We start from the raw sequence: 20,482 nt of genomic DNA on the forward strand, positions 1-20,482 counted from the left end.
AGCATTGTTGTTTGAAAGAAAGGCAAGTATCTTGATTTTTCTTTATGGTACGCACCTCATGTCCTGGGAATAGCTCGGTGAATTTATTAAACGCTATTACATTTACGCACCATGTTCACAGCTTTTTAACAGAAATAACGAGTATAGATAATAATAGGATATTTCCGTGAGTAAACTATGACGTGTCAGCTCAAAGAAACAAAAGTATGGAAATTGACTGCATCTAATTCCTTGGGATCAGTCCAAAGCTGCACTGAATGGGTGTGTGCTTAATCTCATAATTGTTCTTGCCTCCTGCTGTTTTGTTAAGAATTAACATTCTGAATAAACTCTGTACAGTCTGCTTCTATTGAGATTAGCTAACCTGCTTTCCTATCTCTTTTGCATTTGGATAATTTACTTCTATCTATTTGACCCCCTCACATTTGTATCTAGAAATCTTTATTAATAATAATGGTTTTCATATAAAGAAGCATAATGTGTAAATAAAACTTTTTTTTAAGTCTTCTGAACACCGGTTCCATCAGTTAAGTACAGTGTTATGATTTGCTTTTAGAACATCCTTCAGCATTCAAAGTGTTTCTTTTTACATGACAGTTTTGACACATGAAAAAAAATCATTTGTGCCAGGTTGGCAATAGGTTGGGGAAATTCTGAAGATAAGTAATTTTTTTGTAAGGATGCAGATAATTGGTTCAAATGAGCCTTCACAATTTTAATGAAATTCATAATAGCTGTTATCAGATAATGCTGTTTTTTGGGAAGTGGCTTTATTTTATTTTTTTTGTTTTTTTACTTGCAAAGTAACTTGTGCCTCTAATTTAGCTTCTGCGACTTGAGATTGAGGAAAAGCTATCTGCAACATTGTAGTGGTATTTCGGTTTCTTAGCATAATCATTACTTGAAAATGTCTTGACCTTGGAAGATATATACAGAAAAATGGCATCATAAAAAACACACATTGCTTATGAATATGTATGTGCTACTGGATAATGAATGTGGTACAGTGATGCATGTAGCACATGATAATGTTTTTGCGCCTTTTGTGTACAGGTTGGTTAAAATTAAAGAGTGGGTGGACAAGCATGACCCAAGAGCCCTGGTCATACCTTTCAGTGGAATACTGGAACTCAAGTTACAGGAGATGGATAAAGAAGAAACAACAAAATACCTGGAAGAAAAGAATACCCAAAGGTTAATAGGCATTCCTTCTGCAAACTTCTATTAAGAAATCTGAATGATTCTAACTAATTGAAGAGCAGAACTTGCTTTCAAATTATATATTTTGCAAAGCCATTATGCATTTTGATTTCTCAGTGCTTGTGACAGGAGTACGTAGATAAATTAGTTTCTTTGGTCTGAAAATCAAGAAGTAGAAGAAGTTTGGGTGGGGCTAAGAAACAGCAAGGGAAGGGGCAGAAAACATTGATGGGAGTTGTTTATAGGCCCCCAAACAGTAGTTGCAATGTAGGGCAGAGTACAAACCAGGAAATTAGGGGCGCATGTAACAAGGGGTAATACAGTAATCATGGGGGACTTTAATCTACATATAGACTGGGCAAACCAAATTTGCAGAAATAATGTGGAGGACGAATTCATGGAATGTATGCAAGATAGTTTTCTAGATCAGTACGTTGAGGAACCAACTAGGGAACAGGCTATTTTAGATCTATAATTAATAACATTGTAGTAAAGGGGCCTTTAGGAAAGAGTGACCATAGTACAGGAAACTTTGTGATATCCGGGACCGGCGTGTTGCCGATCTATCAAAACTGCCGGACATACAAAGTTAATGTTGAAGCATATGGAGGTTTTCATCTCCGTATCTGACAACAAACACTGTTGCTTAGCAACAGCTTCTAAAGAGTCGGCTGCAGCTGCAAGTGTCTCTAGCTGAAGCTGTTGCTATAGCTACAGACCTTGCAGTGCCTGACTGGGGAAAAAAAAAAGAACGAGAACTAAAAAAAACTTATAGAAAACGGCTCCTGATTTTTGCCGTTAGATCGAGTATTCCGGACATACAACCTCCGGATAAACTAAAGTTTCCTGTATGGCTGAATTTTTTATTGAGTTTGAAAGTGATTTAGTTAAATCCGAAACTAGGGTCTTAAATCTAAACAAAGCAAACTACGTAGGTATGAAGGGCGAGTTGGCTTAAGGTAGATTGGGAAACTACATTAAAAGGTATGACGGTAGACAAGCAATGGCTAGCATTAAAAAAAATTAATACATAATTTACAACAAATATATATTCCTTTAAGGCACAAAACCCCCACAGGAAAAGTAGTCAACCGTGCCTAACAAGAGAAGGTAAAGATAGTAATAGATCAAAGGAAGAGGCTTATAATGTTGCCAAAAAGAGTAGTAAACCTGAGGATTGGGAGGATTTTAGAATTCAGCAAAGGAGGACCAAGAAATTGATAAAGGGAAAATAGAATACGAGAGTAAACTAGCGAGAGACATAAAAACAGACTGTAAAAGCTTCCACATGTATGTAAAAAGGAAAAGATTAGCGAAAGTAAATGTGGGTCCCTTGCAGGTTTAAACAGGCGAACTGAAAACGGGGAATAAGGAAATGGCAGAGAAATTAAACAAATACTTTGTGTCTGTCTTCATGGAAGACGACGCAAAAAACTTCCCGGAAATAGTGGAGAACCAAGGCTCCAACGAGAATGAGGAACGGAAAGAAATTAGCAATAGTAAAAAAAAATAGTACTGGTGAAATTAATGGGACTGAAAGCCAATAAATCCCCTGGACCTGATGGCCTACAACCTAGGGCTTTGAAAGAATTGGCTATAAAGATAGTGGATGAATTGGTTGTTATCTCCCAAAATTCCATTGCTTCTAGAACAGTTTTTTGAGGTTGTAACTAGCAGAATAGATAAGGGGGAACCAGTGGATGTGGTGTATTTGGATTTTCAGAATGCATTCGATAAGGTGCCACACAAGAGGTTATTAAACAAAATTAGGGCTCATGGGATTTGGGGTAATATACTAGCAAGGATTGAGGATTGGTTAACGGACAGAAAACAGAGAGTAGGAATAGATGGGTCATTTTCGGGTTGGCAGGCTCTAACTAGTGGGTACCACAAGGATCAGTGCTTGGGCCTCAGCTATTCACAATCTACATCAATGATTTGGTTGAGGGGACCAAATGTAATATATCCAAGTTTGCTGATGATACAAAGCTGGGTGGGAATGTAAGTTGTGAGGCAGATACAAGGAGGCTTCAAGGGGATATAGACAAGCTAAGTGAGTGGGCAAATAGAATATAATGTGGAGAAATGTGAAGTTATCCACTTTGGTAGGAAAAATAGAAAAGCAGAGTATTTTTTAAATGGTGAGAGATTGGGAAATGTTGGTGTTCAGTGGTACCTGGGTGTCCTTGTACATGAATCACTCAAAGTTAACCTGCAGGTACAGCATGCAATTCGGAAAGCAAATGGCATGTTGACCTTCATTACAGGAGGATTTGAGTATAAGAGTAAAGACGTCTTACTGCAATTATATAGGGCTCTGGTGAGACCACACCTGGAGTATTGTGTATAGTTTTGGTCTCCTTACCTAAGGAAGGATATGCTTGCCATAGAGGGACTGCAACTAAGGTTCACCAGACTGGTTCCTGGGATGGGGGGATTGTCCTATGAGGAGAGTTTGAGTAGACTAGGCCTATATTTTCTAGAGTTTAGAAGAATGAGGGGTGATCTCATTGAAACATTCACAATTCTTACAGGGCTTGACAGGGTAGATGCAGGGAGGATGTTTCCCCTGGCTGGGGTTTCTAGAACCAGGGGTCACAGTCTCAGAATAAGGGGTCGGCCATTTAGAACTGAGATGAGAAATTTCTTCACTCAGGGTAGTGAATCTCTGGAATTCTCTACCCCAGAGGGCTGCAGAGGCTCAGTCATTGAGTATATTTAAGACAGAGATCGATAGATTTTTGAATATTAAGGGAATCAAGGGATATGGGGATAGTTCAAGAAAGTGGAGATGAGGTAGAAGATCAGCCATGATCTTATTGAATGGCGGAGCAGGCTCGAAGGGCCAAATGGCCTACTCCTGCTCCTATTTTTTATGTTCTTATACTCTTTATGTGGAGCAAAGGTTTAAGTAATTTGTTTGTTCTAGTTTCCTGGGGTTCAGTTGAGTCAGGTAGCATGAGGTCCTTGTCTACTCATAATCCTGTTTGTGGTCTCGCTCCTTGTTGGTGGGTTGCTATTGCTGGCTCATTCCCCTCCTGATCTGATCTGATTTCTGCTCTTGGGAAGTGTTTTAGGATTTAAGGCATGAGATGCGTTGTATTGAGTAGCTTTCCAAGGACAGGGGCCAGATTGCTTGGTAGTCCCGTTATTTAGTTAGCTTGTTTGTCTTTTCTTTCCCCCTCTTCACTGTACATAAACCTTAATTTCTAATAAGCTAAGCAGAAGCCAGAAAGGTATTTAGTAAATTAAGAAATGCCCAAGCTTGAACTGGAGCTTGGAGTCAACTTTCACTCATCATGGGGAGCTTTTGCATGTTTCTTGTGTCCTCACTTTAAAAATGACACATTTCTTGCTACGCTGCAATTCTTTGCCAGTTCAGAGTAGCAGAAGTCTGGCAGCTATCCACAATAGGTAGTAGTGTGCCACATTAAATTAGTGTATGGAGAAAATGGCATAGGGTTGTACAGTAATAACACATTATTTAAGAAACGGTATCAAAACTATGTGTTTTTGTATTGGTATAGCCCATATGATATGCAATTGTACCTATGCATTACCCAGGCCCATACCAATATTTTTTATTGGATTTTATGCTGTCGGAACCCTGTTCAGCTTTTACTTAGAAATGTATAAACCTAAAATTACTTATTGTCTAAAGTGATGGTTTATAATCTTGTTGCAGCTGTTGGGAGGTTCCTGTCAGGCTGTGGGTAGTGTATCCTCAAGACCATCTTCCTTGCAAAACTTCTATTATTACTTGTGTTATGGCATGGAAGAGGGTCTTAAAAATATAATGTGTACATAAGTTGCAACCTCCAAATGCAGTAATAAATGCAAACTATTTTAAGCATTTCAATGTGTATATTTACTGACAGTATATAAATTACAAAAAGTGATTACTATGGTACACAAGCCTAAGAATTAGAGAAGAAAACATTTGGAAAATATATTGTCATTTGACGTCTTTATGAAAGATAACATTTTTGTATCACGTATTTGTGATGCACATTTTCAAAATCCTAAAACATTTATAAATGGTTTTTAAAATGTTTGCACTGAAATAAATTGAATATACCTTAAAAGAAGCTTTTATATGTTTGTGATTTCAGTGCATTGCCCAAGATCATCAAGACTGGATTCACATCTCTGCAACTTGAATATTTTTTTACTGCAGGCCCAGATGAAGTGCGAGCATGGACCATAAAGGTATGTTTCATAGTCTGTTGTCAGCCATACACAGTTCCACACTGTTGAATTCAGATTGATATCACCGACTTTAAAGTTTGTCACGGCAGTGGTTAGCTAGTCATTATAGATGAGGTTTTGTTCGTGTTAACTTTAATTATTTGTGAGCTGTTGAACAGTGAAAGTGGGGTGCATTGATTGAGGCAGGTAGCAATTGATTCTGCCTATTACATAGTATGAATTTCTTCATCCTGCAGAATCTATCTTCCCTCCTCCTGTGGTCAGAGATAAGGCACCTCAGTATTGTGCTTGCTTAATCTGTGTGACTGGGTTTGTCGCCAGTGAAATTGATGTTGCTTTTCATTTGGTATTTGCTAAGTTTGTTTGGGTTGTGCGTGGTTTCTTCTCTTGCTTTACTTGACTAACATGGATTTTTTTAAACTAACAGTATTGTATTAATATAATCTGCTGTTAATATGCAAAGTGTTTTTTATTCTTAAGTAGTACTCATGAATGTACTTTCATGAATTTTCCATTTTTTTATGCTGATTTCTTACAGGTTAATGTTTGTAGTACAATAAATGTAGCACAATTGAGTTTTTTCTGACATTTAGTTCAAAATATGACTATATGCAATGTCAGCATTTTTTAAATATTCTGTTAATTTGTGTGTGCAACATTTCAAATGTGAATTTCCTGTAGAGATTAAAGTTTAATCGAGTATCAAATTGGCACAAGTTGTTTATACCCAGGTGGGTATGGAGTTAATCATGATAGTTGAATTTATGTACAACATGATTGACCATATTTAAATGTAAATTATTTGAGCTTTTTGGAAGCTGTTAGATTGCTACACTCTACTTTCAAACTTGCTTTGTAGCTGTGAGTTGTTCTCTGCTTAATGACCCAGCTTCCAATGGTAAAGATTTCAAATTACCTGCAAAGACTTTCTGTTGTCACCGTATGTGGGCACGAAAGCTTTTAAATTCTATGAAATTATTGTAAATTTTAAATTATAATGTTGAATAATTTAAAGGGAAAGGGCACTCTGTAGAAATAGTTGCAATTCAGATTTCTTTCCTGTTTTATGTCTCACAATAGTTGGTCAAAAATCTCCTACCTGTTAGAAGATTTATATTCCTGAAATCAAGTCTGGAGGAGACCCAATAATTTGTATTAGATGGAGGCCTGCAAAATTGTCAGTCAGTGGATACCTGTATTGTAGAAGTGAGGATTGGCATCTGTTTCATTGCTATTTATTGCTCCAAAGCTGAAATTCATTCTTCAGCCCAGTAGTGGCTGATAACACTGACATCAGTTGATGTCAGCAGAGCATATCATTTTCATAAAAAGTAAAACAAAATGGTAAATTACTTTGCATGTTCTATGTGCACAACTGTAAAGGAAACGGTGCTGAATAGGATGCTATTTGGAACATAGGAACAGGAGTAGGCCATTCAGTCCCTTGAGCTTGTTCTACCTGTTTGGTTTGCCACAGTTGTATCAAATTGGGGATGCAAAAAATTTTAAAGCATTAAAAAGCGCATTGGTGATTCTATCACATGTTGACACTATCAAATGAATATCACTTAATCAACTCTACTTTAAAGTCTGAAACTTGCATTTAAATTATATTTTGAATGTCTATTCATGTATTTTTTTATGAGGGCATCATTTAAAAAAATAATTTTTTTACATGAAGCAGAGAATTAATTTGCCATTACAGTCAATATAGTAACCTTCCACTCTGTATCCAGGCCAGTTGATGTGAGATGTTATATTGAATCTATTGTCAGTTACTGTACACACGCTGCCTGGAAAGTAAAGTTAGATGGCATGAAAATATTCACGTTGGGGAGGGGGGCATGCCATGACCACTCTTGCAACAACAAAAAACTTTTTGTGGGGGTGCAGGTGGGGAAGAGTGGGATAATTTACCTTGCACTGATAATTATTGGTGCAATTTTATTCTGATACTCTGTGTTAGTAACTTTGAATGTTGCAGGGATATTTTGTCAGGTAAGCATCAGTGAGTAACCTTTTTAACTCAATATATCTGTTATTGTGGAAGTTAAATTTTGTAATGTCAGGCACTTTAACATGCTCTGCTAAACATCTTTGAGGTTGCCATTGTGTGTCAAATTTCCTTGCATGGCCTTTTTTGACATTGTAGACCCTTTATAATTCAGCATATGGACAATTACATAATACTGTATTCCTGTCCTCCTACATAAACCTTAACTCTGATTTATGATAGTTACATTTATCAGTGCTCTATCAAGGACATTACTTTATGCTTTGTAGATAATAATAGATAATAGTCATCAATGAACACTGGACATTGGCACATTTCTCTTGTGTGCTTTTTGAGTCGGGCACTACCTTGTCCCACAGTTCTCAAAAATTAAATGCAAGCTTAGCTTTAACCACTGAATGTGGTTAATTAACATGGTAAAGATATGCAAATAAAGCATATGACCCACAAACATAAAATAGAACAATGCAGCAGTTGTAAAGCTTATTTTCACCCGTTTCCTGAAGTTACTCATTTTTGCCCGTGTGTAACAAACCTATAGAAATTACGTGGCAAACATTGTTTTGGATAGGTAATGTTTAAACATTGACCGTGTTTTATTGTACATTTTTCATTTTAAGATTAGTGTAGTAATTTGGTTATAAATATCTTGGTTTATATGTTTCCCCTTTGTATCAGTCATTCTAACAAACATGAATCCCTTGAATAGAATTTTAGAATCTGAAAACATTTAATTGATTTCTGTATTGAGAGTTTGAGTACCAATATATGTACTGTGGAAATGTAGCAAGCAAAGCTTATCTAACATTTTGAAAAATGCTGTTTGTGCCCTTTTTGGGTCAATAAATTCAATTATAGTCTCAGATCATGTAACCAAAACATTGCCTCAGACACCTTAAATGAGAAGAGATGTAGCTGGGCTCAGTGACAAGATTACTTCATCTAAAATCAATACCACTTTCAAAATCTGTATCAAAAATTGCTGTTTTGCATTGATAACAGAGGTTACTTTATCTCTGGTTTGCTAAATGGGTATCCAATATCAGGATAAGGGTGATTGTATATGTGACATGTCAAGTGATATGAAGCAAAGTTTCTCTGAAGCCTGATACTGTATCAAAGGGACATGCATCTCTCCTGTAATCCATCTTCCTAAAAACAATTAATTTTCCTTTGGTCTTCTACTGACAGAAAGGGACGAAGGCGCCTCAGGCTGCTGGCAAGATCCACACAGATTTCGAGAAGGGCTTCATTATGGCCGATGTAATGAAATTTGAAGATTTTAAAGCAGAAGGCAGTGAAACTGCTGTCAAGGTGAGAGTACTATTGCAGCTTTTTAGACATTTCTTTGAATTAAGAGAAGTCTCTAGCGATAAGTGACCGTGGCAGTCACATTCAGTTTTAGAATGGCTGCTGATACAAATGTACTGTGGATTTACACTAGGGAAAGAATTATCCTAGTTCTGTTATAAAAGACATGGCAGGGTAACAGAGTCCAAGAGTGAATGGCAGCTTAAAAGCACAGATACTGTACTTCAAAATCAGTGCAAAGGCTGTAAGAACAGCTTATGTGTTTTATAATAGTGTTTGATATTTTTATTGATTTTATGTTGCTTTAAAATGATAATGTGACCCTTATTTTCAACTATGGAAAATCCAGTATCAATTTCAGGGACAAATCAGTACAATATATGTAGCTCATTGTTTTATAGTTGGATAGCATTTTATTTAATACTGTATTGGTAATTAACCATCTTAAACTTGCTTAAATGATTGTTTATCTAATTTGCTAGCATCTCACATTTAAATGTCTATAGGATAATACTTTTGCTTTATCAGCTATTCATAACATCAACAGATACAATTTGAATTCATGTTTGAGCACTGAATCAAGTCAATTGTATTTCTTACAGAGCAGCTCATCACATCATAAATGCTTGCAAGCCAAAGCACCTCTTTATCTTAAAAGTATGGTTGTGTCTTAAATAAACCAATGAATGACTCAGTAAATGGTTTACTTTTATTTTATGGGGGGGTGGGGGGGAGGAGATAAGTATCTCTGTACTAAACTAAGAATGGGACTTTTTAATCACCATTTTTGAGAAATTAAAAAAGAACCCATTAAGCAGCAATGTACTTCAAGCAGACAAAGGCTGCAGACATAGTTAATCTGTTTTCTAAACACTAGATGGCAGTTTCAGTACAAAGACACAGATTAAGTTTTTTTCACTTCATAAGCTGCTAATGACACAAGCATGTTATTTCTATTAATTAGCAACAGTTATTCTGTTGTACAAAGTAATAGAATTTGATAAATATAGGAATGGAATTACTTTGGTTATCCTGTAGTTTAAATCTTAATTGAACACCCAATCTATGTTAAAAATAACAAAAATAGGCACTATCCTGCTAAATATGCATTGAGAATTATTACTATTCACCATACATATGAATCAAATGTGTACATTTAAAGTATAGTGTGAAACTTGCCTGAGTACAGACACCATGCTATATAATTGCCTGACATTAATTTAGAATGTTTTTCTAGTCTTCTATGCTTTTGACATAATTTGAAACAAGTGAACAAGTAAGCAACACAGTGAAAGTAAAAATAGTTTGTTAGCCATAAGATGTTCCATTTATAACCCACTTAAAATACTATTTTAAACATTTTGTATTTCAATGTAAACTATTAAGGGTATGCAGAATAGATTTGTGCTTTCCATTAGGTCATGAGCTATTTCTATCCAAATTGTTATGGAAGTGTCCTAAATGGGATTGAAAGAGAGGAAAGATTGAGAGAAGTATTTTCTGTGGAAATTATTCTCCTGTTCTGTGTTAAAATTAATCTATTAAAAATGTATAGTCCTTTTTCAGTAAATACCTTCATTTTTGCCAGGTAATTTCATCCTCATAGATTCCTGTGATTTCAGCTCTCTGCTTTGGTGGTACAGGTGCAGTAATTTCAACAAGATTTTGCACTTTAGACTGTCTGAACCAGAAAGCCACCGATTGACTAATTTACACTAGAATAATGGCGTTTTTCATTATTTGGCATATAAAAGCACAAGACGTAGGGGGAAAAATTGGGTGTTGCCACTTTTGGGCCGCCAACACCGTTAGCGCCCCGAAAAAAATTAGCACCCCCCCCCCCCCCCCCCCCACTCGCCTGAAATTCAGTTGTAGCGCCCCAAGCAGGAGTTGGAGTGCTACTGGAAGGGCTCCACCTCATTCTTGGAGCGCTATAACTGAACATTGAGGCACTACGTGCAACAGCGCTGCGTGCGTCGGCACATATCGCTGTGTCATTGCAGGCCTCCTCCCCTGATTAAAAGGGAGGGGCCTAGCACTGTGCGCACCGGAACCCTGCTAGACCGCCGGGGAGCGGGGTGCTATGAAAACAGCCTGGGACTCGAGGAATGCCAGGCTGAGTGATCGCGGCCGGCACTCCGAGGAAAAAAAGAGGAAGGGGGCAGGTGCTGGCAGTCGGCCAAAAAAAAAAGGCTGCCAGACACCTGCCCCTTTTAATAGTGCCACCGCTGCAAAAACGCCCCCTCTGACCCTGTCAGACATATCGTCCGTCAATAGGTCAGGGGGCGCAAGCGAAGTTTGTAAGCAGGATGCTGCGCACGCCGATGACGTCATCGCCCGCAGCGCCGCGGAGCGCTACCGCCGCTGCTAACCTCCACTGAATTTCACGGGAGGTGTTAGCGGCGCCATGCCTGGTGCTAGGGGATTTGTGCCCCACGGGGGCGCTAATGAGAAGCACAAATCAACCCAATTTTTCCCCCCTAGTGCTTTCCAAATTCACTTTTTGAGCTACTATGCGGGATTAAAATTCCTTTTTCTGTTTCCAAGGCTGTTTCTGCAGAAGTACTGACATAAAAAGCTAAAGATAAGAAATCTAGCATTTTGTGATTCTTGTGTTGATGGGTCATGTACCAATGTTACAATTGTTGTAATGGAAGCATTATGATTGTAATGCTGAACTTATGATTTGCTGAATCTAATTTAATCATGGGGTTTATTTTCACAAAATAGTTTTCAAAAGGTTGAAACAACTTTTTGTCTTTTTTTTGTTTACACTAATTAGGAATAGAAAATTATGATGGCTCAATGGTTCACTCCTGAAATGGCTACATCAAATATATTGGTTGGAGATTTGATAGGGGAGAAAATTAGTAAGTGTGGTCAGGTTTACACCATGAATTCAGGGGTAGTAGGAAAGTAGTTCCAATCTCTCCAGATAAACAATTATAGCTCTGCAGTGAAGAATCACTCATTACTTCAGACTTGCTCATTGCATATTCTTTTCATTTTTGATCAGTCTTTAACAAAGTAGAATCGTTTTTTTATGCCAGTGGTGGTGGAGTCACAGTTAGGGCATTAGATCGCCATTTGAAAAAAAAACATTTTATACTGAACCATTTTCTGATTTTTAAAAATGTTATTATCTGAATTCTTGTACAGGATGCACCAAGTCTCTTCAAACTGTACTAGTACTGCGTTTCCAGTGGTCCCCACTAAACAATTACTGTTGTGGCTCAGCACTGTAATTTAACTATACAAAGGGAAAAGATCAAGAGCACCAAAGCTTACATCTCAATAACAACAACTTGCATTCATATTGCGCCTTTAATGTAGTAAAACGTCCCAAGATGCTTCACAGGAGCGTTATCAAATAAGATTTGACACTGAGCCACATAAGGAGATATTGGGAGAGCTGAGGAAAAGCTTGGTCAAAGAGGTATGTTTTAAGGAGCATCTTAAAGGAGAGAGAGGTAGAGGTGGCTAGGCTTAGGGAGGGAATTCTAGAACCTAGGGCCCAGGCAGCTGAAGGCATGGCCACCAATGGTGGAGCAAATATCGGGGTTGCACAAGAGGCCAGAATTGAAGGACCACGGAAATCTCGGAGGGTTGTAGGGCTGGAGGAAGTTGCAGAGATAGGGAGGTGTGAGGCCATGGAGAGTTTCGAAAACCAGGATAAGAATTTTTCATCACGGTGTTGCCGAACTAGGAGCCAATGTAGGTCAGCGAGCACAAGGGTGATGGGTGAATGGAACTTGGTGCAAGTTAGGATACGGGCAGCAGAGTTTTTGATGAGTTCAGGCTTATGGAACATGGAAGATGTGAGGCCGACCAGGAGAGCATTGGAATAGTCAAGTTTAGAGGTAACAAATGCATGGATGAGGGTTTCAGCAGTAAATGAGCTGAGGCAAGGGATGTGACTGGCTAAGTTACAGAGGTGGAAGTAGTCGGTCTTGGTGATGGACCATATATGTGGTCGGAAGCCCATCTTGGTCAAATAGGACGCCAAAGTTTCAAACGGCCTCAGACAGTAACCAGGGAGTGGGTCCTCTTCCCTTGCATGTTTTTTTTCTATAGACCAGTTAGTCTAACATAAGAACATAAGAAATAGGAGCAGGAGTAGGCCATACGGCCCCTCGGGCCTGCTCCGCCATTCAATAGGATTGTGGCTGATCTGAATCTAGACTCACGTCCACTTCCCTGCCCTCTTCCCCGTAACCCCTAATTCCCTTATCTGCTAGGAAAATGTCTATCTCCATTTTAAATTTATTTAATGTTGCAGCTTCCACAGCTCTCTGGGGTAGCAAATTCCATAGATTTACTACCCTCTGAGTGAAGAAATTTCTCCTCATCTCAGTTTTGAAAGGGCAGCCCCTTATTCTAAGATTATGCCTCCTAGTTCTAGTCTCACCCATCAGTGGAAACATCCTCACCGCATCCACCCGATCAAGCCCCCTCACAATCTTATATGTTTCGATAAGATCGCCTCTCATTCTTCTGAACTCCAATGAGTAGAGTCCCAACCTACTCAACCTTTCCTCATACGTCAACCCCCTCATCTCCAGAATCAACCGAGTGAACCTTCTCTGAACCGCCTCGAGAGCAAGTATATCTTTTCTTAAATATGGAAACCAAAACTGTATGCAGTATTCCAGGTGTGACCTCACCAATACCGTGTATAACTGCAGCAAGACTTCCCTGTTTTTATACTCCATCCCCCTTGCAATAAAAGCCAAGATTTCATTGGCCTTCCTGATCACCTGCTGCACCTACATACTAACTTTTTGTGTTTCATGCACCAGGACCCCCAGATCCCTTTGTACTGTAGCACTTTGCAGTTTCTCTCCATTTAGATAATAACGTGCTCTTTGATTTTTTTCTGCCAAAGTGCATAACCTCACACTTTCCAACATTATATTGCATCGGCCAAATCTCTGCCCACTCACTTAGCCTGTCTATGTCCTTTTGCAGGTTTTTTATGTCCTCCTCACTCACTGCTTTACCTCCCATCTTTGTATCGTCAGCAAACTTGGATATGTTGCACTCGGCCCCTTCCTCCAAATCGTTAATATAGATTGTAAAGAGTTGGGGTCCCAGCACTGACCTCTGCGGAACACCACTAGTTACTGATTGCCAGCCCGAGAACGAACCATTTATCCCAACTCTTTGTTTTCTGTTAGATAGCCAATCTTCCACCCATGCCAGTATATTACCCCCAATCCTGTGATTTTTTATCTTGATCAGTAATCTTTTGTGTGGAACCTTGTCAAATGCCTTTTGGAAGTCCAAATACACTCCATCCACTGGTTCCCCTTTATCCACCCTGTATGTTACATCCTCAAAGAATTCGAGCGATTCATCAGAGTGCTGTGAGTTTGGGTAAGTGTGAGAGTTCTTTCATTGTTATTTCTCTTTAAATCATTCTTGATAAGATTACTTAAGCAGTTTAAGTAAAGGGGAAAAGTTAAATATTTGTGATTCTGTTGGTTTAAGAAGAGTAAAACAAGGTTGCACTGCAGTAGGAGTAAATTGGCACAGCAGGCAGTGGAAACCACTTTTCTAACCAATCAGCAGGGGTGACTCATTTGGCTGTAAACAAACAAACAGTATAAAAAGACCAGTCCTAGTGCGAGCAAGCACTGAGTGCGAGTCATCAGAGTGCTGTGAGTTTGGGTAAGTGAGAGTTAGGGTAAGTGGGGTGTTAGGTGCTCTTTTCAAACTTTAACTCTGTGGGTTGTAGTTAATAAGGCCTTTCTGGTGCAGAGTGACTGTTGGTAAACCATTTAACTGGTGTAACTAGAGGGATTGATTTAATTTAAATCCAATTAATTAAAGGGGATACTAGCACCTATAATCGGGCAGAGGGTGTCCATAACTAACAATAAAAAATTTAATTAATTACATAGAAGGAGCAGGTGATGTGTTACTGTTGCGAGATGTGGGAGCCGGTGAACCCCATTGAGGCTCACGGTGATTACATCTGTGACAAGTGTCTGCTGCTACAGGAACTCCAGCTCCGTGTTGATGAGCTGGAGTCTGAGCCTCAGACACTGCGACACATCAGGGAGGGGGAGAAGTACCTGGACTCTGTGTATCAGGAGGTGGTCACACCTATGAAGTTAATTAATTCAGATGTAGCCCATGGTCAGGGACAGGACGGTGTGACTACGAGTGAGGCAGGTACGGGGATCCAGGAGGTAGAACTGGAGGAGCCGCAGCCCTTGCTCTTGTCCAACAGGTTCGAGGTTCTTACTCCCTGTGGGGACAGGAACAGGGACTGCAAGGAGGATGAGCAACCTGGCCACAGCACCGTGGAACGGGGGGCCATTCAAGAGGGGGCAGTAAATAGAAATGTTGTAGTGGTAGGGGATAGTATTGTTAGGGGGATAGATAGAGTTCTCTGCAGCTGAGAGCGAGAGTCCCGAAGGCTGTGTTGCCTACCCGGTGCCAGGGTTAAGGACATCTCCTCTGGGCTGGAAAGAAACTTGCAGTGGGAGGGGGTGGATCCCGTTGTCGTGGTCTATGTTGGTACAAACGACGTAGATAGGACTAGGAAGCCGGTTCTGTTAAAGGAGTATGAGCAGCTAGGGGTCAAATTAAAAAACAGAACCTCAAGGGTAATTATTACCTGAGCCACGAGCGAATTTGGCTAGGACAAATAAAATTAGAGAGTTAAATGCGTGGCTCAAAGACTGGTGTGGGAGAAATGGGTTTTGCTTCCTGGGACACTGGCACCAGTACTGGGGCAGGAGGGAGCTGTTCCGTTGGGACGGGCTTCACTTGGCCAGTGCTGGGACTAGAGTCCTGGCGGATCATATAACTAGGGCTGTAGAGAGGGCTTTAAACTAACTAGTCGGGGGGAGGTTCCTAGAGAGCAAATAATAAAAATGACAACAGAGAAGGGCATAGACTTAGGTAGCAGTGGGGAAATTAAAAACCAGAGCGTGTCAGGAAGGGGCAGAAGGTATGGAGTAAAAGGTAAAGTAATAAAAAGGGCAAAAGCAGGAACTAAGTGTCACAAAACATCTTTGAAAGTTCTCTATCTGAATGCACGTAGCATTCGTAACAAAATAGACGAGTTAATGGCACAAATAACTACATATGGGTATGATCTTGTGGCCATTACAAAAACATGGCTGCAGGGTGACAATGCCTGGGAATTAAACATACCAGGTTATTTAACGATCAGGAAGGACAGGCAGGAAGGAAGGGGAGGTGGGGTGGCTATGTTAATAAAGGAAGGAATCACTGTAATACAGAGAAATGATATTGGGTCAAAAGATCAGGATAATGAAACAGTTTGGGTGGAGGTAAGGAATAATAAGGGGAAAAAAACACTAGTGGCCGTAGTCTATAGGCCTCCGAACAGTTGCAACTCTGTTGGACGGAGTATCAATCAGGAAATAGTTGAGGCTTGTAATAAGGGAACATCTATAATTATGGGGGATTTTAACTATCATATTAATTGGACAAATCAAATTGGGCAGGGCTGCCTTGAGGATGAGTTCATTGAGTGTATTAGGGATGGGTTTCTTGAGCAGTATGTAACTGAACCCACCAGGGGGCAATCAACCTTAGATCTGGTCCTGTGTAACGAGACAGGATTAATTAAAAATGTCCTAGTAAAGGATCCCCTTGGAATGAGTGACCATAACATGGTTGAATTCCATATTCAATTAGAGGGCGAGAAGGTTGGATCTCAAACAAGTGTGCTAAGCTTGAATAAAGGAGACTATGAAGGTATGAGAGCGGAATTGAGTAGAGTGGATTGGGAAAATAGATTAAAGGGTAAGACGATACATGATCTTGGTGTACATTTAAGGAGTTATTTTACAACTTCCAAAAAATATATATTCCACTGAGAAGAAAAGGGTGTAAAAGAAAAGACAGCCATCCGTGGCTAAGTAAAGAAATTAAGGATAGTATTCGACTAAAAACAAGGGCATATAAGGTAGCCAAATCTAGTGGGAGGCTAGAGGATTGGGAAAACTTTAAAAGACAGCAAAAAATAACAAAAAGATTGATTAAGAAAGGGAAGATAGATTATGAAAGTAAATTAGCAAAAAATATAAAAACAGATAGTAAGAGTTTTTATAGTTATATAAAAAGAAAAAGGGTGGCTAAAGTAAATGTTGGTCCCTTAGAGGATGAGACCGGGAAATTAATGGTGGGAAATATGGAGATGGCAAAAACACTGAATGAATATTTTGTATCAGTCTTTACAGTAGAAGACACTAAGAATATCCCAACACCGGACAAACAGGGGGCTATCGGGGGGGAGGAGCTAAACACAATCAAAATCACTAAGGAAGTGGTACTCAGTAAAATAATGGGACTCAAGGCGGATAAATCACCTGGACCCGATGGCTTACATCCTAGGGTCTTGAGGGAAGTGGCGGTAGGGATTGTGGATGCATTGGTAATAATTTTCCAAAACTCCCTGGACTCAGCAAAGGTCCCGGCAGACTGGAAAACTGCTAATGTAACACCCTTATTTAAAAAGGGCAGTGGACAGAAGGCTGGAAACTATAGACCGGTTAGCCTAACATCTGTGGTAGGTAAAATTTTGGAGTCCATTATTAAGGAGACAGTAACAGGACATCTGGATAATCATAATTTAATAGGACAAAGTCAGCATGGTTTTATGAAGGGGAAGTCATGTTTGACAAATTTGCTGGAGTCTTTTGAGGAAGTAACGTTTAGGATGGATAAAGGGGAACCAGTGGACGTAGTGTATTTAGACTTCCAAAAGGCATTTGACAAGGTGCCACACAAAAGATTATTGCTTAAGATAAAAAATCACGGGATTGGGGGTAATATTCTGGCATGGATAGAGGATTGGCTATCTAACAGAAGGCAGAGAGTTGGGATAAATGGTTAATTCTCAGACTGGCAATCAGTAACTAGTGGTGTTCCGCAGGGGTCAGTGCTGGGTCCCCAACTCTTTACAATCTATATTAACGATTTGGAGGAGGGGACCGAGTGTAACATATCAAAGTTTGCAGATGATACTAAGATGGGAGGGAAAGTAGTGAGTGAGGAGGACATAAAAAAACCTGCAAGGGGACATAGACAGGCTAAGTAAGTGGGCAGAGATTTGGCAGATGGAATACAATACTGGAAAGTGTGAGGTTATACACTTTGGCAGGAAAAATCGTAGAGCAAGTTATTAACTTAATGGCAAGAAACTGGAAAGTACTGAAGTACAAAGGGATCTGGGGGTCCTGGTGCACGAAACTCAAAAGGTTAGTATGCAGGTGCAGCAAGTGATTAAGAAGGCCAATGGAATGTTGGCATTCATTGCTAGGGGGATAGAATATAAAAATAGGGAGGTATTGCTTCAGTTGTACAAGGTATTGGTGAGACCGCACCTGGAATACTGCATACAGTTTTGGTGTCCATACTTAAGAAAAGACATACTTGCTCTCGAGTCAGTACAAAGAAGGTTCACTCGGTTAATCCCGGGGATGAGGGCATGGACATATGAGGAGAGGTTGAGTAGATTGGGACTCTACTCATTGGAGTTCAGAAGAATGAGAGGCGATCTTATTGAAACATATAAGATTGTGAAGGGGTTGGATCGGGTGGATGCGGGGAGGATGTTCCCGATGATGGGTGAACCTAGAACTAGGGGGCATAGTCTTAGAATAAGGGGCTGCTCTTTCAAAACTGAGATGAGGAGGAACTACTTCACTTAGAGGGTGGTAGGTCCATGGAATATGCTGCCCCAAAAAGCTGTAGAAGCTACATCATTACATAAATTTAAAACAGAAATCGACAGTTTCCTAGAAGTAAAGGGAATTAAGGGTTACGGGGAGCGGGCAGGAATTTGGACATGAGTCTAGGTTCGGATCGGACATGGCCCTGTGGGTAGCGGAGCGGACCCAGGGACCGTGTAGCCTGATCCTGCTCCTATTTCGTGTGTCTAATTCTGTTAAATTCAGGAGATGGTTCTGTGATAGTAGATTGGCGGTTAGGATCAGATCAGCCATGATCTTATTGAATGGCGGAGCAGGCTTGAGGGGCCGATTGGCCTACTCCTGCTCCTATTTCTTATGTTCTTATGTCAAACATGACTTCCCCTTTGTAAAACCATGCTGACTCTGTCCTATTAAATTATGTTTATCCAAATGCTCTGTTACTGTTTCCTTAATAATGGACTCCAACATTTTGCCAACCACAGATGTTAGGCTAACTGGTCTATAGTTTCTGGCTTTTTGTCCACTTCCCTTCTTAAATAAGGGTGTTACATTAGCAGTTTTCCAATCTGCCGGGACCTTTCCTGAGTCCAGGGAGTTCTGGAAAATGATCACCAATGCATCCACAATCCCTACCGCCACTTCTCTCAAGACCCTAGGATGTAGGCCATCAGGTCCGGGGGATTTATCCGCCTTAAGTCCCATTATTTTACCGAGTACCATCTCCTTAGTGATTTTAATCGCTTTTAGCTCCTCCGCCCCCATTGCCCCCTGTTTGTCCAGTGTTGGGATATTTTTAGTGTCCTCTGCTGTAAAGACTGATACAAAATATTTGTTCAGCGTCTTTGCCATCTTCATATTCCCCACCACTAGTTTCCCGGTCCCATCCTCTAAGGGACCAACGTTCACTTTAGCCACCCTTTTTCTTTTTATATAGCTGTAGAAACTCTTGCTATCTGTTTTTATATTTTTTGCTAGTTTACTTTCATAATCTATCTTCCCTTTCTTAATTAATCTTTTAGTTATTGTTTGCTGGCTTTTAAATGCTTCCCAATCTTCTATCCTCCCACTAGATTTGGCTACTTTATATGCCCTTGTTTTCAGTCGGATACTATCCTTTATTACTTTACTAAGCCACGGATGGCTGTCTTTTCTTTTACTCCCCTTTTTCCTCAGTGGAATATATTTATCTTGAAAGATGTGAAATATCTCCTTGAATGTAGACCACTGCTCTTGTACCGTCTTACACTTTAATCTGTTTTCCCAGTCCACTTTAGTCAATTCTACTCTCATACCTTCATAGTCTCCTTTATTTAAGCTTAGTACGCTGGTTTGAGATCCAACTCTCTCACCCTCAAACTGAATTTGGAATTCAACCATATTATGGTCACTCATTCCAAGGGGATCCTTTACTAGGACATTTTTTATTAATCCTGTCTCATTACACAGGACCAGATCTAAGATTGTCTGCCCCCTGGTTGGTTCAGTTACATACTGCTCAAGGAACCCGTCCCTAACACACTCTATGAACTCTTCCTCAATGCTGCCATGCCCAATTTGATTAGTCCAGTCAATATGAAAGGTAAAATCCCCCATGATTATAGCTGTTCCCTTACTACAAGCCCCAACTATTTCCTGATTTATACTCCGACCAACAGAGTTGCAACTGTCAGGAGGCCTATAGACTACGCCCACTAGTGACTTTTTCCCCTTATTATTCCTTATCTCCACCCAAACTGTTTCACTATCCTGATCCTTTGACCCAATATCATTTCTGACTATTGCAGTGATTCCATCCTTGATTAACATAGCAACCCCACCTCCCTTTCCTTCCTGTCTGTCCTTCCTAATTGTCAAATACCCTTGTATGTTTAGTTCCCAGTCATGATTATCTTGCAGCCATGTTTCCGTAATGGACACCAGATCATACCCATGTGTAGTTATTTGCACCGTCAACTCGTCTATTTTGTTACGAATGCTGCGTGCATTCAGATAAAGAACTTTCAAATATGTTTTCTGACAATTTATTCCTGCTGTTACCCCTTTATCATTA

At 39.8% G+C, this 20,482-nt stretch overlaps 1 protein-coding gene across 2 annotated transcripts in view; it reads left to right on the plus strand.

The window, feature by feature from the left end:
• Positions 1-20,482, plus strand: part of LOC147120352 (obg-like ATPase 1) — a 229,376-nt gene that overhangs the window by 198,796 nt on the left and 10,098 nt on the right. For both annotated transcript variants that reach the window (XM_085986160.1, XM_085986167.1), the window contains exons 3-5: positions 1,054-1,194; positions 5,313-5,409; positions 8,615-8,737. In XM_085986160.1, coding sequence (XP_085842286.1) covers positions 1,054-1,194; positions 5,313-5,409; positions 8,615-8,737 — 361 coding nt within the window. The remainder of the gene's footprint in view (positions 1-1,053; positions 1,195-5,312; positions 5,410-8,614; positions 8,738-20,482) is intronic.

This window comes from Somniosus microcephalus, chromosome 4 (genome assembly GCF_052327205.1).
Source record: "Somniosus microcephalus isolate GS21.2 chromosome 4, FLI_Smic_1.0, whole genome shotgun sequence".
Classification (NCBI taxonomy): domain Eukaryota; kingdom Metazoa; phylum Chordata; class Chondrichthyes; order Squaliformes; family Somniosidae; genus Somniosus; species Somniosus microcephalus.